Here is a 14,091-nt window from a genome sequence, read left to right on the forward strand (position 1 = left end):
GGAGTCCCGCAAAACAGCTCCAAACGATCGTAACTTTGCGGGCGGTAAGAGACAACCACAACACTGTTCGGCTGTCATCTTCCTCAACTGCCCCACCTTTCCCGCGAAAGAGAGGAAAGTTCTGGTCCAGTGTCACACTCGGCCAAGGAGGTAGAGGTTGCAAACTTGGGGAGGCTGAGTAGGATCCGGTTGAGCCAACGGTGGGAGGGAGGTGGAGCGCGGTGAGGCCAAGCAGAATCTGGTGGTCGGTGTGGGAGGGAGGCAAAGCGTGGCGAAGGCGCAAGCGAGAGGATCAAGGGGGCATAACGGAGGAGGGAGGTGATGGTGGGGCAGAGCAGAGCAGAGAAGGGAGGCGGCGGTGAGGTCGAGGGCGCCTGATCTGGCCGTGGTGGCGTAGGGTGCCGGAGCGGAGGATGGAGGCAGGGACGAGACGGTGGGGGGAAGGCGACGGTGGAGGGAAACGGCGAGCCAAAGTGGAGGGGAGAGGCAGCGGCGGGCCAGAGCAAAGGAGGGGGGCGGGGATAAGGCGTTGGGCCAAAGCGGTGGCGAGCGAGAAAGCTGTTGGGTCCGATGTGCGTGAGGATCAGGGGCCAATTATAGGAGAGAGAAGATAAAAAGTGTATAGAGTATCTGCTAGAGATGATTGGAAAAGAAAATATTATAATAATGATAATAGTATTATAGGGTATAAGATTTTAGTAGCTGTCGGTGAATGTATCAAATGAAATCATGGATGAAAAAAAAATATCACGTGTCACTGTGAGTTAATTCAGCCCCTGTTGCATAGATCCAAGGTCTGTAGAAGGAAATTGTATAAGACCCACTTCTACATAACCCACGCGAGACCCCCATCCGCGTCCTTCGCGCCGAGATCAGACGGCACACACGTGCGCCAACGCGCATATGAGCTACACATAGAAGACGCGTATCAAACAGCGGTGAAGATCTACACGGAGGATCCGCCCTTGTACAATTTCCTTCTAGGTCTGTTAGGATTATTCTCCGACATCACTCTCCAATTCACAACGTCAGCTCCACCGGCCGTAGCCCGCCACCTACCGGATCCACCACGCGCCATGTCTCCCCGACCGCCACCGCGTCCGTCCAGCCGGAGTCCAGGGCGATTCCCCACCGCCTGCTACCTCCTACTCCTTACCCTCGCTCTCCTCCTCCCCTCCGCCGCCGCCAAGTCCTCTCGCCGCCCCATCTCCGTACGTCTCTCCACCTGACCCTTCTCTGTTCTCTCTCTTCCCCACGCGCTTCTTCCTTCCCTCTATCCATCTCATCGCGCTCGCGGGAACTCTCTGGTGTAGGACAACGAGATCCGGCAGAAGAAGGAGGCCTGCTACACTGACGTCGAGAAGTACGTGTTAGGATGTGCTCTGTCCTGTTTTCTTTTCGGTGGAACGCATCGGATGCGATGTTTCCGAGTTCTGACGGTTGTTTCTATCTGCTGCGCGCAGCGGGCTGTGGGGATGGGTGTGCAGGTCGTCGCCAACGGAAAAGGAGAACTGCGTGCTGCGCTGCCTGTCGCCGGAGTGCTACGACCTCATATACGGCGGCGACCCGGTGAGTGGCGGCATGTTTCAGGGCCCTTCTTGTGATGGCTGATTTGATTTCTGATGTTTTGTTCGGGTGGGCTGTGCAGCTTGAGGAAGGGGAGTTGGACTATGTCCGTGGTCAAGAGTACAAGTACTGCATGCACAAGTAAGAATTACTGAGACATCTGGAATATGTTATTTTCGAGGTTTTGGATGTTGAATTGGGTCTGCGTTATGTCTTATGTGGAAGGATGACAAAATTTTGCTCTCTGCTAGTGTAGATGAAGCAAAAGAACCAAAAGAAGGTAGACAGGAGTACAGGACTCAGACTTCTAGCTAGGGATCACTCTTTATACAAGTATACTTTTTAGCTGTTTTCACTCGGTAGCAACTTCCTGTAAGTTATAAAAATCTGTTTGCTTGTAAATCTTGCGATGACTGTGAGCACACTAATGGTCTTATTCACGTGCTGACAAGTTGGTCGTTTCCAAGAACAGACTTAGGAATATGTTTAGCAAATTAGAGAGTTTGGTAAGGTAGACTACTCAATTTTGTTCACTGCATTATGTCTGTTAGCTATATCGGAGAAAGGGGTAAATAGCTGTGCAAATAGGTGAGCATAGCAGCTTAGCGTGCAAACAGGTTACCCTAGCTGCTGTTATGCTAGCCTGTCTAACTGCTCATCATCTACATTCCACGACCTCCACTAACTGAAGATTGCAGTAGAACAATAGTTCAGTTCAGTCTGTGTGTTTCCCACTTAGCTATCACTAGGATTCTGCAGTATAGATATTAAGGCGCAGCTGTGTTTAATTCGGTTCATCCTAGCATTGGTACTTGGTAGTCTGACTTGTCATCAACAATAACTTTCTGCTTCAATTGGGATTCTAGTTTCCTTTAGCATAGTCATTTAGAAATTGCACCCTCAACCATTGAAAAATGAGGGTTACACATCTCATGGTTGATTTGCTCTCTGGAAAGAACTAAAACCACTTGACTAGGAAAGTGATTGAATTATTGACCTTTAACAAGTAGAACTTTTTGTTGTATTTTTCTGGAATATCATAGTGAATAGCTGACAAGAGCATTTTGATCCCATGATCTAATGGCTTTCAAAGTTCTTTCTGAATCGTTGTAGTTTTACCTCTCAAGAAATAGAATACATCAATGGGACTTACACCTAGTAATTAGCTATACCTCCCAGAAGGTTACTTTGATCGCCATGGTCCCATGTTTCTTAAATTCTTTCTGACTTACTGAATTTACCCCCAACTCCAGGAAAAGTGAACAGAAACCACTTTACTGCAAAAATAAAAAATCGAGCCATGGGGGTCTTTGCCTCTTCCGAATAGTTAGTTCTCTAAGATGATCTTTTTCGCAAGACATTTGCATTAGAGTTCACATGCTTGATTGTTATTATTCATTGTGTCCTGCTCAGGCGGCTTAATCTAGTCTCTAGATTCGTGTATCCCTTCAAAAACTCTAATTTTGGACTGTAAGACTTCTAAACTGTATCCCTGCTATCATTGTATGAATGCTTTTTTTCTGATTAACATCAGACTCTCTGCCCTTGAAGTTGGTTAGCTGCTCTTGCTATCTCACCCCCGCATATTTTTTACTTTTTTTATTCTTTTCAGGTCGTCCCTTGGAGAAAGCTTGGAAGGCGTGAAGGGGTCCTTCAGTTATTGACCAAGGAAGCAAGACGAAAAATTTATGTGATTCTGCTGTAAATTGTAAGCCACCTTTACTTATCGTGTCCTCCCGTTGCACTCTTGAACATACATTCATATTTGTTAGCAGGAACAAGAGCATACACGCAAATATACTAATTTGCTCTGAAATTGAGTCCAACTATGGACTCACAATGCTCTCCGGTATCGTGGGAGGGTGTTTGAGTCCACTGCCCACCCGATGTCGATTGCAGATTAATTGATTAGTTCATCGAGGCAAGGAGCAAGCGAAAGACGACCGTGTTACACTTTTACTCGTCATTGTCATCAATGGTCGAGCCCGTGGCCGCGCCAACAGCTGCCAGCGCCATCTCCCGAGCAAAGGCATCGGGACAGGCCAGGTCGATATTGTGCATGCACTAGGACAGGCTACTCGGGCTCATACGGGCAATTAATCACCTTTCTCTCGGTGGCTTTATACACATTTGCTAGATTAGAATCGGTTGATGCTGGCAACCAGTCACACGTTTAAGGGATGTCCTCGTGGTTGAGGAACATGTGCTAGGGTGTATGTGCGACTCGTTCAGATCATGAGTTCAACAAATCCAATGAGTAGGATAGAGAAGCTACATCCTAAATTTCTATGGTATATGGAATTTATGGTTTCCTTCGGTGCAAATCCAATATTTTAGATTGGAATCGGAAGAAACAATTCCCCCATTGGTAGCCGACCGGAGATAAGAAGACGACGACATCATCTGTATAAAAGGCAGCACGATGAGTGGCTCGAGTACCAGGAGCTCAAATAGGGCTTGTTCCTCCGCTTTCATAATCATAGAGTTGAGGCCGTCCATCACTGTGAGAAAGAGCATTGGTGAGAGGGTCCCCTGACGTAGACCACGAGCATAGCAAATGTAACTCCCTTACGACCCGTTCAAGAGAACTCCTGTGCTTGAGGTTGAGATCAGAATGGATATGCAATTCGTCCTCTTGAGGCTTCGTTTGGTTAGTGGGGAAAATAACCCATAGGAGAAACAAATCAAGTGGGGATTAGGTTGATCCTCCTCCCACCAACCAATCCCTCCTACATAGGTGGTTTAATCCCTTGGTTCCTACGCGTCGTTTGGATTGTGTTTGGATCAACTTGAAATGCTATGGATTGTCTTCATCCAACAAAGATATAGATCTGTACATGTATGTATTGACTCGATAACATTGCAAATAGAGCACACATCGATACCGGAAGTTATATGTGCATACCTGTCGGAGGGTAAACTCCTAAAGCAGGGATCCGGAGGGACCCCCTTTGAGATTCGACCGGGGGATGATTCTGAATCTGTTTTGCGGGAGAAATAAATGGGCGTAAATGCGATGGCAGGTGGAATGGAATGATCGGATGCAGAATGCAGTAAATGCACTGGAGGTTTTTAGACAGGTTCGGACCGCACTGAGCGTAATATCCTACTCCTGTGTGGATGCTATAAATTCACTGAGAATGTTTCTCAGGGATGCTGCTGGTTACAAGAATGTTTATCTATCCTAGAGCTTCGGGCTCCTTGTTCTTCGGTGGTCTCAGCTTCTGTGTTTGTACTGAACCTCTGTCTTGTTCTTTGGCTCTGAGTGTTCGAATCCCCCTTCTCTGTGTAGACCGGCTCTCCTTAAATACTCGCCGGCGGTAGCGTGCCCAGAAAGGGAGGGCACGAGTTCCAAGGCGCCATAAATGGAAAAGCAACCATCATGGGCTGCTGCGCGAAGTGACGGGGGGGTTGAAAACGCGCCCCCGCCTGGTCTCGATCGTCATGATGTCGTTCTGCAACGGGCGCCGCGAAGAGGGCCCGCCGGGCAGCCACTGAGCGGCCCGGCGTGCCCACCCGGTCTTGTACGCCTGACACAGCAGGGCGGCAGGCGGGGCGTCTTGGGCCTCGCGATGTTATCCTGAGGCGCGCCGGATGACGCGGGATGGGACCTGTACATTAAATGTGCCCACGCCCTCCTGCCAGAATGTGGCAGGGACTGACACCGAGCGCGAAAGGAGCAGTTGGAAGTGACATGCCACACACCCTCTTAAATGCGGCATCGGGCCTCTCACTGGTTGACACCTCACCGCTGGACCTTTGTGGTAGCCACCGGCGAAGGACTTCTTAGGTCGTCGCGGAACCGAGTGCTCGGGGGCCACTGTTCACGGCCTCGAGCACTCTCTCCCGGAATTGACTGTTCAGATCCTCGGGGAACCGAGTGCTCGAGGGCCGCTGTTCACGGCCCCGAGCACTCTCTCCCGGAACTAACTCCCTTGGGTCTTCGGGGTACTCGGGTGCTCGGGGGCCGCTGTTCACAGCCCCGAGCGCACCCTTCCCGGTACTCGGCTTTTCTGGTCGCTGGGGGACTTGAGTGCTCGGGGGCCACTGTTCATGGCCCCGAGCACTCTCTTCTCGGCATTTGATCTTCTCGGATCATCGGGTACTCGGGGACCACTGTTTATGGCTCCGAGCACCCTCTCCCGGGACTTAGTCTTCTCGTATCTCGCGGAGATGATCCCCACGGGAGGGCACCACGTGGTAAATTGTTGATCTGGCCTCGGGACTCGGGGACTCTGGTTCCTGATTCACCGATAATACCATTACACGTCTTGATGATCACTAGAAAATAGTCCAAAACATTGAAAAAGAAAAACTCTTAAACATGTCGTCTGCTTTTCTTTAAACTGCCAACCAGATTTTCCATTCAATCTCAGCATGATATTAGCATCTCTGTCACTGCAACCTGTATTGTTCTTTAACCAATAGTTGCATAGTTCTGTTTCTCATCACAATATGATCATGCGTAGAAAGTGGATCTCATTCCTAACTGCTTGCTCATCACACCATTGGTTGTGCATTTCATCAACCAATAGCAACATGCCTTGCCACATGATCCACACCTAGATCCTACAGCCGTTCAACGACACCCAGATCTTGCAGCTGTTTAAAGACAAACAATCTTAAGAGTAACGATGATAATGATGAAAATGACACAAGCCATGATATTCTAATTTGAACAACAGTTACTCACCAGGAAATAGCGATCAAGAATTTACCAAGAGGCAAGAACAAAGTCTCTAATAGCAAATTAGTATACTAAAGTCCAATAAACTCAGTACTACAATATTACATGGGATTTATAATTGCAGATCTGAAACCATTTGCATTTGGACCTTTTATCATATCAGCTTTTGCATACTCATCTGTTTGACATGATAACAGCTAACTTTGACATAGCATTTACATTTATCAAGTTGGCATCTTATGTATCAACAAAATCCTACTGGAAACCAACTCAAGACAAATGTAAATAGATCGCATGACCAAATCTTGTCAATCTACATGCTAAATGACAAATAATTTCACTTTCTACATATTCCAGAGATTAATTTTGATAATCACAGAGGACCAAATATATAAGTGCAAAAAGCGATTAAATAAAGAAATTTAAACTAACATTTTATGGTCCACACGAAACATCATATCAGAAAGTTTTCACCACTGTAAATCACTAATAACTCACTGTAAATCTTTATTTTATTTCTATCAAATTCAGAGATGGAGACTAACATTAAGCAACACCTTATTGTAACTAACATTATCATTCAAGACTTGTTGTAAATTGAATATACTAATTGAATCATTTTAAGTATACATGACATGGAAACTACTCCGGACATATATATCATCATCAATTCCTAAAGCTGCAAACGATTAGATGTAAAAGTAACTTTTTTATTTATACCAAATTCAAAGATGAATACTAACAAATGTGAATCACCAAATAATAGCATGGCAAAATCCTCACAACTACTGCTATAGCCAAGCTTCCACAATGCATAGGTGCAGAGATCATAACAAAAAGCAAACAAAAGTATCTGATTTCTCTAGGCTAACACTGGTCATTGAGATAAATTATTTAGTTATGCATAGTTCATATAATTAGCATTAAGATCTGGTAAATCTATCTCTAACTAGCCTAACTAGTGTAATGATCAGAGATTATGTTTGTAATTGAGTAGGTAGACAATTGAATCAGTTACGTACGGTCAGAGACAAGCTAAAAATATCGATCTGGTCTGGTTACACTTTGAATATGAACATACGGACACTAAGTTTTTTTTTAGACACCACAAAAAAATTTAGATATGACTAAATGACGTACAAACAATTGAGAAATAACTAAACTTAACTGATGTATACTAAACTAAACAAGGCCCCCAAGTTGATGTTAAAAATAGAAGGCAAGATATTGTGCATGGAGATTTCAAGGTATATATATCCCTCCTGGGAAGATGTGAATACAGAGCTACCAAAAGGATGTTGCATCTAGCATCGACCAGTGAAATATTCGATCGTATTAATAGAAGCGGAAATATTATAGAGCATGGACAAATCCCATATCGACAGAACTCTTCTCGTGACAAAAGTAGAAATAATACGAGATTGTTTTGTGATCTTGTGAAACTATTTATATCAACCTGGCCTGCATTTAAAAGCATGAACACTGTTAACAAATAAAAATGCTTCGATTCAAGTAATGCATACCGAGGGGCATTCAAAGTGGACCACTCCACCAATTTGACCCATCACTGACAGATCAAACAGAAACAATGCAACAATATAAGCCCAAAAAATTACAAAGTAAACAAATTTTAGATTCCTTCATGGTAAGAAGGCAGCAAGTTGTTTGTGCTTCTTACCTCTCCTAGCCAGCGGCTTCAATATCTAGCATTGCAAAGGCACCGAGGGCGTAAAGGCACGCATACTGAGTTGGACGGTGTGGACAAACCTAACCAATGACTCGATTTCGCACTATAGGTGGAATCCCTAGGAGGAATTCATGAGAAACACTACAGATCCATGGAGATGGAATCCTTAGGAGGAAGAGGGGGTGCGAGGGGGTTAGGAGTAGGAGAAGCCAGCACCTGTGTGGAGAAGAAGCTGCATTTGTCGTAGCCGGAGCGTTAAGCGCCTCAAAAGCATTCATGATACCTGGCTCATGGTTTCCCATGCGGCGAGAGGCCCTGAGGCCTCCATTTCCAGGTGCTATGAGCTGTCTTCTGCTGCTTAACGGGCCAAAAGGTAAGTCTTGACGGGCTACAATCATTCAATGGGCTTATATGTGTGTGGTGCTAAAGTCTTTGGACTGTTTTGTTGTCAGCGAGAATTGTTTTTGGATTTATTTTATTTTATATTAAAAATTTGCAAATATATACGGCTGTTTCGAAACATTGCATAAGCCCGCGATAGAAGACTAGTTTTGCAAAATTTTAAAATAGTCGCATATATTTACAATTTTTATTTAAAAAATATTAAAAAACTCGACTGTTTTGCAAGCAACTCCAAAAAGAAGAAGCGGCCTATTTTTGTTCTATCAGTACAACTGGCCCGTTTGTTTTTGTCAGTTGCGATGCTAATCACGAGGCACAAAGGAAAATTGAGCCCAAAATACTTCAACAGGCAATTGTGGATGTTTTTCTCATGCCGTTCTTACCTCGCCAACTTCTTACTTCCTAGCCTGCTGCTTATCCACTCATGGGCCGGAGCTGAATCGCTTCCTGCCTAATATTTTTTTCAGTGTTTTCAGTCATGGCAATGCCTTGGTAGTCGATATTTCTCATCACCATCTGAACGTACTACAGTCTACAGAACCTTTTTTTAGGAAAACGGCAGGAGCACTGCCCATTCATTCTACTAGAAGGAAAGCATAGTACAAATGTCTGTCCATTAGCAGCCGAAGCTGCACACGGACCCATTGCCAGCTGAGCTCTGGCAACTGGGTTACATAAAGCAATTACATATTACAGTCTACAGAACCAAGTTGAAATGAAGTGCAATGCTGAGATGATTGCGATGTCGCGAGATTATAAACCAAACCGAACAATGCGCTGGCTTTTTTCACGAGCGTGTGACGCGACTCAGCTGTTTCTACAACACAGAATTGAGAAAACGTTCTTCTGGAAGCTCATTCATTTCAAATTAAAACATATTGAGAACCCGCCGGTGCACTGTAGAGGCCGTTGAACTACACTATTGTGTTTATGGCAATTGGGAGTGGAAGCATCATGCTAACGATTCAACTTGTGTACGCTAGAAAACTCGTACTCGTGTAGTACGATGGAGGAGCTTGTCAATAAATATACTCATGAAATGGATAACTTGCTACGCTGAGCATCATGCCATATCCCCTAAACTTTACTGCATAGACAATTTCTTACTGCCCAATACTGTAATTCGCTCTGAGTAACACAGTATAAACTGACAAAATTACAGGACCGACAGGGGCGTGAAGACCTCTGAAAGTCCTGGTGGCAGCTCAGCTTATCTACTAGCGCATGATTTTCCGAACTGAAATCATGAAAAAATTTACAATTTCCTTTGTCCAGCTGGTCCCACATCCAGCCTTATTGAGCTTTACAAGACGGAAAACCTGCCAAGCTGCCCTTTTCCTCTCAGAGCTTTGGATGGAAAGAGCGGAAAGGAGAAATTCTCCAACCAGGCTCCAGTAAGTGCCACCTACACACTACAGTGGTTATCATTAAAGCAATCAGGCCAGCCATTATGCTAATCAGCCCTCCAATCCCAACCCTAATCAGCTCATCCAGCTCCTTAAGCTAACCAAGCCTTCCATTATAATTCAAGATTCCCTACTCACTCTATTTCTACTAGTGCTAGTACTCTCCCCACAGACTGCCCCCTCCATGATAGTGCTCTGAGCTGAGAGAGTAGAAGGCTCTCACCTACCGCCCACACTCCCACTCGCCGCCGGCGATGGCCGCAATGCCGGCGCCGGCCGTGGGCTTGGCCGTCCTGGTGCTTTTCGCCGCCCTGCCGGGCTATCTTTCAGATGACCTCAACACTGACGCGCAGGCGCTGCAGGGGCTGCGCTCGGCGGTGGGGCGCTCCGCGCTGCCGTCGTGGAACAGCACCACACCCACGTGCCAGTGGCAGGGCGTGACCTGCGGGAACGGCCGCGTCGTCGAGCTCCGCCTCCCCGGCGCCGGGCTCATGGGCAGCCTCCCCTCGGGCGTGCTCGGAAGCCTCTCGGCGCTCCGCACGCTCTCCCTCCGGTACAACGCGCTCACGGGCTCCATCCCTGACGACCTCTCCCGCCTGGCCGAGCTCCGGGCGATCTACTTCCAGCACAACAACTTCTCCGGCGAGGTCCCGGCGTCGCTGTTCGGGCTCAAGAACCTCGTGAGGCTGGACCTCGCGGGGAACAAGTTCTCCGGCGAGATCTCGCCGGACTTCAACAAGCTGATCCGACTCGGGACGCTGCATCTCGAGGACAACGGCTTCTCCGGCGAGATCCCCAAGCTGGACCTGCCCGCATTGGAGCAGTTCAACGTGTCGTACAACAAGCTCAACGGGTCCATCCCCGCCAACCTCCGGAAGATGCCGAAAGACTCGTTCTTGGGCAACACCGGCCTCTGTGGGGGTCCACTCGGCCTTTGCCCCGGCGAGAGCGCGCTCACGCCGGCTGGATCGCCGGAGTCCCAGCCGATTGCCGGCGGCTCCGCTGACATCGGTAGCGGCAAGAAGAAGAAGCTCTCCGGCGGTGCCATCGCCGGCATTGCCATCGGCTGCGTCTTCGGCGTGCTGCTCCTGCTGGCGCTGATTTTTTTCCTCTGCCGGAAGAGGTCCCGCGCGCCCCGGTCAGCGGCGGCGGTGGAAAAGGGGCGGGACCTCGGCATGGTGCCCTTGGAGGTGGAACCGAAGGGACAGAACGGCTCAGCAGCCGGCACAGGCGGCAACGGCGTCGCTGCGGCGGCGGCAGTGCCAGCCGCCGCGGCGGCGGCGGCAAAGACCGGCGGGTCGACCGGGTCCAAGAAGCTCATCTTCTTCGGTCCCATGGCGGCGGCCCCTCCGTTCGACCTGGAGGACCTGCTCCGCGCGTCGGCGGAGGTCCTGGGCAAGGGCGCGTTCGGGACGGCGTACAAGGCCGTGATGGAGAGCGGCGCCGCCGTGGCGGTGAAGCGTCTCAAGGACGTGGACCTCCCGGAGCCGGAGTTCCGGGAGCGCATCGCGGCCGTCGGCGCCGTGCAGCACGAGCTGGTGGTGCCCCTCCGCGCCTACTACTTCAGCAAGGACGAGAAGCTCCTCGTCTACGACTACATGTCCATGGGCAGCCTCTCCGCCCTGCTGCACGGTAAAAAAAAAAAAAAACCCTCCCATCTTTTTACCGTTCCCTGACGAGTTCGTTACTTACCCCCCGTACTGTCGGTGGGTTGGGTCGATCATTTCGCCGGACACAGCCTGGCAATATTCCGTGACCGATAAAAAATGGAAAAGGCCTCCACGAGCTCGTGCCGCACGCCTGCACGGCGCGAGCGCGAGTCGCGAAAGCCAAACCGGCAGTGGCCGCACCGCGCGCGGCCGGCTCAGAACTGCGTAGGTGCTGCGTCCCTTTCGCCCGACCCGTCCGTCGAAATTCGCCCGCAGTGCCTGGTCCGCGCATTTGTGGCAGCTCTCAATCAATTCTGCTCAAACCTACTCTCTGCCACATCCATCCCTGCTCCAGTTCCTCTGTGACGACCGAGCCCCGGATGTGCTGCTTTTGCCAAGCTTGTACTTGCTGCGCGAATTGGTAGCTAGCAATAAACTGAGCTGGTTCAAAACTGCCGGAGAGGTGCGTGGGATCTAGTTTAAGGCCAGACGTGACAGCCATGAACTGGCCTTGGCACGACTCCGGCATTAGCATTGCCGAGCCTGAGAGGGTGCGAGGTGGTCCATGCCTCCCTTGCTTGTTCATTTGAAAATTTTAAAGTCGGGGTAATATACGCAGAATTCTGAATCGGTAGTAGATTCATGGTAAGTTTCTGGGCAAGTAGCGCATGTGAGCCGGTGTCCTCGGTTGCCGGCCGGGTAGGGTAGTTTGATGGTCCATGTGACAATAAGTTGGCGCCACTGCTCTGCTCCTCGGGATTCCTCTTCGCGCGCCAATAATTAGCCTCGCGTATAGATTTAAATAATCATTCAAGAAGTCCGGACCGCCGGCTAGATGGCCAGCTCTGTAGGCATGAGACGTGAAACCGAAGCTATCGCTGCAGTAATTGGCATCGACTGTGAATTGAACAACTGAGATTCCTGTCGTTGTGACTGTAGTGATGTGGTGTGGATCTCGTGGTTTTGGAACGCAGGGAACCGAGCCTCCGGCCGGACGCCGCTGGACTGGGAGACGCGGTCGGCGATCGCGCTCGCGGCGGCGCGCGGCGTGGCGTACATCCACTCCACGGGCCCCACGGCGTCGCACGGCAACATCAAGTCCTCCAACGTGCTGCTCACCAAGAACTACGAGGCCCGGGTGTCGGACCACGGCCTGCCCACGCTCGTCGGCCCGTCCTTCTCGCTGACCAGGGTGTCCGGCTACCGCGCCCCGGAGGTCACCGACATCCGGCGCGTGTCCCAGAAGGCCGACGTGTACAGCTTCGGCGTGCTCCTGCTCGAGCTGCTCACCGGCAAGGCGCCCACGCACGCCGTCGTCAACGAGGAGGGCCTCGACCTGCCGCGGTGGGTGCAATCCGTCGTGCGGGAGGAGTGGACGGCCGAGGTGTTCGACCAGGAGCTCCTCAGGTACCAGAACGTCGAGGAGGAGATGGTGCAGCTCCTCCAGCTTGCCATCGACTGCTCCGCCCAGCACCCCGACAGGAGGCCTGCCATGTCCGAGGTGGCGGCGCGGATCGACGAGATCCGGCGCTCCAGCCTCGGCGGCGACCGGCAGGCTGCCGACAGCACCGGCGACGGTGAAGGCGACGAGCCATCTCTATAACCGACCGGCATTGCGGTTGCGTCTGATCATACATCTCAGTCTCAGTGAATGGAAAGTTGGAAATTGCTTAGTTCTTTGCATGGATATTGCTACCCTGGCTACTTTTGATTCATCAGCAACTTGTGCATGTTCTTTTTTTCTTTTTCTTTTTCTTTCTCTTTCTTTCCTCCTCTCCTTTTTTGGCCTTTCTCTCACGGGCTTTGATTCTATTCTATAGCACATGTCACTGTACTCTTTGATTCTTGGAAAGCAACATTTGATGATGCCTGTATTTAAGAAGAACACCACTACCAGCTGTATTGTTTGCTATTTAAAAATACGAAATGATTTCCGGTAGCTAGTCCATCGTTGCCAAGCCTTGCTTCGCATCGATCTCTTATCATTGTTGTTAGGGGCAGGTAATGGTTGTTGGGCTGGCCATTCTCTAGCGTGATTACCTTTCTTTTCTGATTGAGAAGATTGCTGCCTGCTGCTGATAGCTCTGCTAATGGCGTCGTGTTCGTAACCTGTGAAAATCCAGTTGGGTTTAGTAGGTCGGAAAAAAGGAGTGTGCTCTTTATCTAGGAGTATCATCGAAGTAAAATGACAGAGAGAAACCCGTGTACTGTTGTGTTCATATGCAGGTACACGAGAAAATGACACAATTGTCCAGTCAGCAGTGCCACAGCAGCGTATCGCATATGTTTTGTTGGTGGCTTATTCAGTGTATTGCTGCTACCTACAATGGCATGGAGAACATTCAAAATATAGAAAGATTAAAATGTTGTCATTAATGTGATATAGTGATTAGGTGGGTACTTGTGATTTTGTTCACTGTTGTACCACAGTCAACATTTAGCAAATCAGAAGAACTTGCAAAAGCAGCCATAGCTGAAGTTAACTACAAGGAATACTTAACCAAGCTAGCTGAAAAAACCCCACGCATGGTGAGGGAGATAACCCAGAAGAGCTTATGGAGATGATTGACAACACTGCTAGAGGATATGAGCCAGCAAAGGTTAAAGCCACATAATTAGGCAAATAGGCTCTCAAGCCTATAAGAGGCAGGGAAAAAAAATGAGGACACTCTTCTGGAATGTAAAGAAGTCTGG

At 49.0% G+C, this 14,091-nt stretch overlaps 2 protein-coding genes across 6 annotated transcripts; both read left to right on the forward strand.

Moving 5' to 3' along the window:
* The first annotated feature begins 957 nt into the window (after positions 1 to 957).
* On the forward strand, positions 958 to 9,645 carry LOC133911933 (uncharacterized). 5 transcript variants are annotated; one of them, XR_009908735.1, is made up of 7 exons: positions 958 to 1,211; positions 1,314 to 1,363; positions 1,464 to 1,569; positions 1,649 to 1,707; positions 1,818 to 1,846; positions 3,179 to 3,274; positions 9,505 to 9,645. XR_009908735.1 is itself a non-coding variant. In XM_062354426.1 (6 exons), exons 1-5 carry the CDS (start codon positions 1,077 to 1,079, stop codon positions 3,228 to 3,230), a joined length of 402 nt encoding a protein of 133 aa, XP_062210410.1. In that variant the 5' UTR covers positions 959 to 1,076; the 3' UTR covers positions 3,231 to 3,274; positions 9,505 to 9,645. The 5 variants fall into 5 exon arrangements, 4 of the variants coding, with proteins under 4 accessions (XP_062210410.1, XP_062210409.1, XP_062210412.1 ...); XM_062354426.1 differs by lacking the exon at positions 1,818 to 1,846 and having other exon boundaries at positions 959 to 1,211; XM_062354425.1 differs by lacking the exons at positions 1,818 to 1,846; positions 9,505 to 9,645 and adding an exon at positions 8,050 to 8,132 and having other exon boundaries at positions 959 to 1,211.
* A 356-nt stretch (positions 9,646 to 10,001) lies between these two features.
* On the forward strand, positions 10,002 to 13,299 carry LOC133911930 (probable inactive receptor kinase At1g48480). Its single transcript, XM_062354420.1, has 2 exons — positions 10,002 to 11,380; positions 12,372 to 13,299. The coding sequence occupies exons 1-2, from the start codon at positions 10,003 to 10,005 to the stop codon at positions 12,998 to 13,000; spliced, it is 2,007 nt and encodes a 668-aa protein (XP_062210404.1). The 5' UTR covers position 10,002; the 3' UTR covers positions 13,001 to 13,299.
* The last annotated feature ends 792 nt before the right edge of the window (positions 13,300 to 14,091 follow it).

The sequence above is a fragment of the Phragmites australis genome, chromosome 3, assembly GCF_958298935.1.
Source record: "Phragmites australis chromosome 3, lpPhrAust1.1, whole genome shotgun sequence".
Classification (NCBI taxonomy): domain Eukaryota; kingdom Viridiplantae; phylum Streptophyta; class Magnoliopsida; order Poales; family Poaceae; genus Phragmites; species Phragmites australis.

Coding starts and splice junctions, on each gene's coding strand:
- LOC133911933 (XM_062354426.1), top strand. CDS start 1,077: ATGTCTCCCCGACCGCCACCGCGTCCGTCCAGCCGGAGTCCAGGGCGA. Junction 1,212..1,313: donor CCTCTCGCCGCCCCATCTCC/GTACGTCTCTCC, acceptor TCTCTGGTGTAG/GACAACGAGATCCGGCAGAA. Junction 1,708..3,178: donor TACAAGTACTGCATGCACAA/GTAAGAATTACT, acceptor TATTCTTTTCAG/GTCGTCCCTTGGAGAAAGCT.
- LOC133911930 (XM_062354420.1), top strand. CDS start 10,003: ATGGCCGCAATGCCGGCGCCGGCCGTGGGCTTGGCCGTCCTGGTGCTT. Junction 11,381..12,371: donor CCTCTCCGCCCTGCTGCACG/GTAAAAAAAAAA, acceptor TTTGGAACGCAG/GGAACCGAGCCTCCGGCCGG.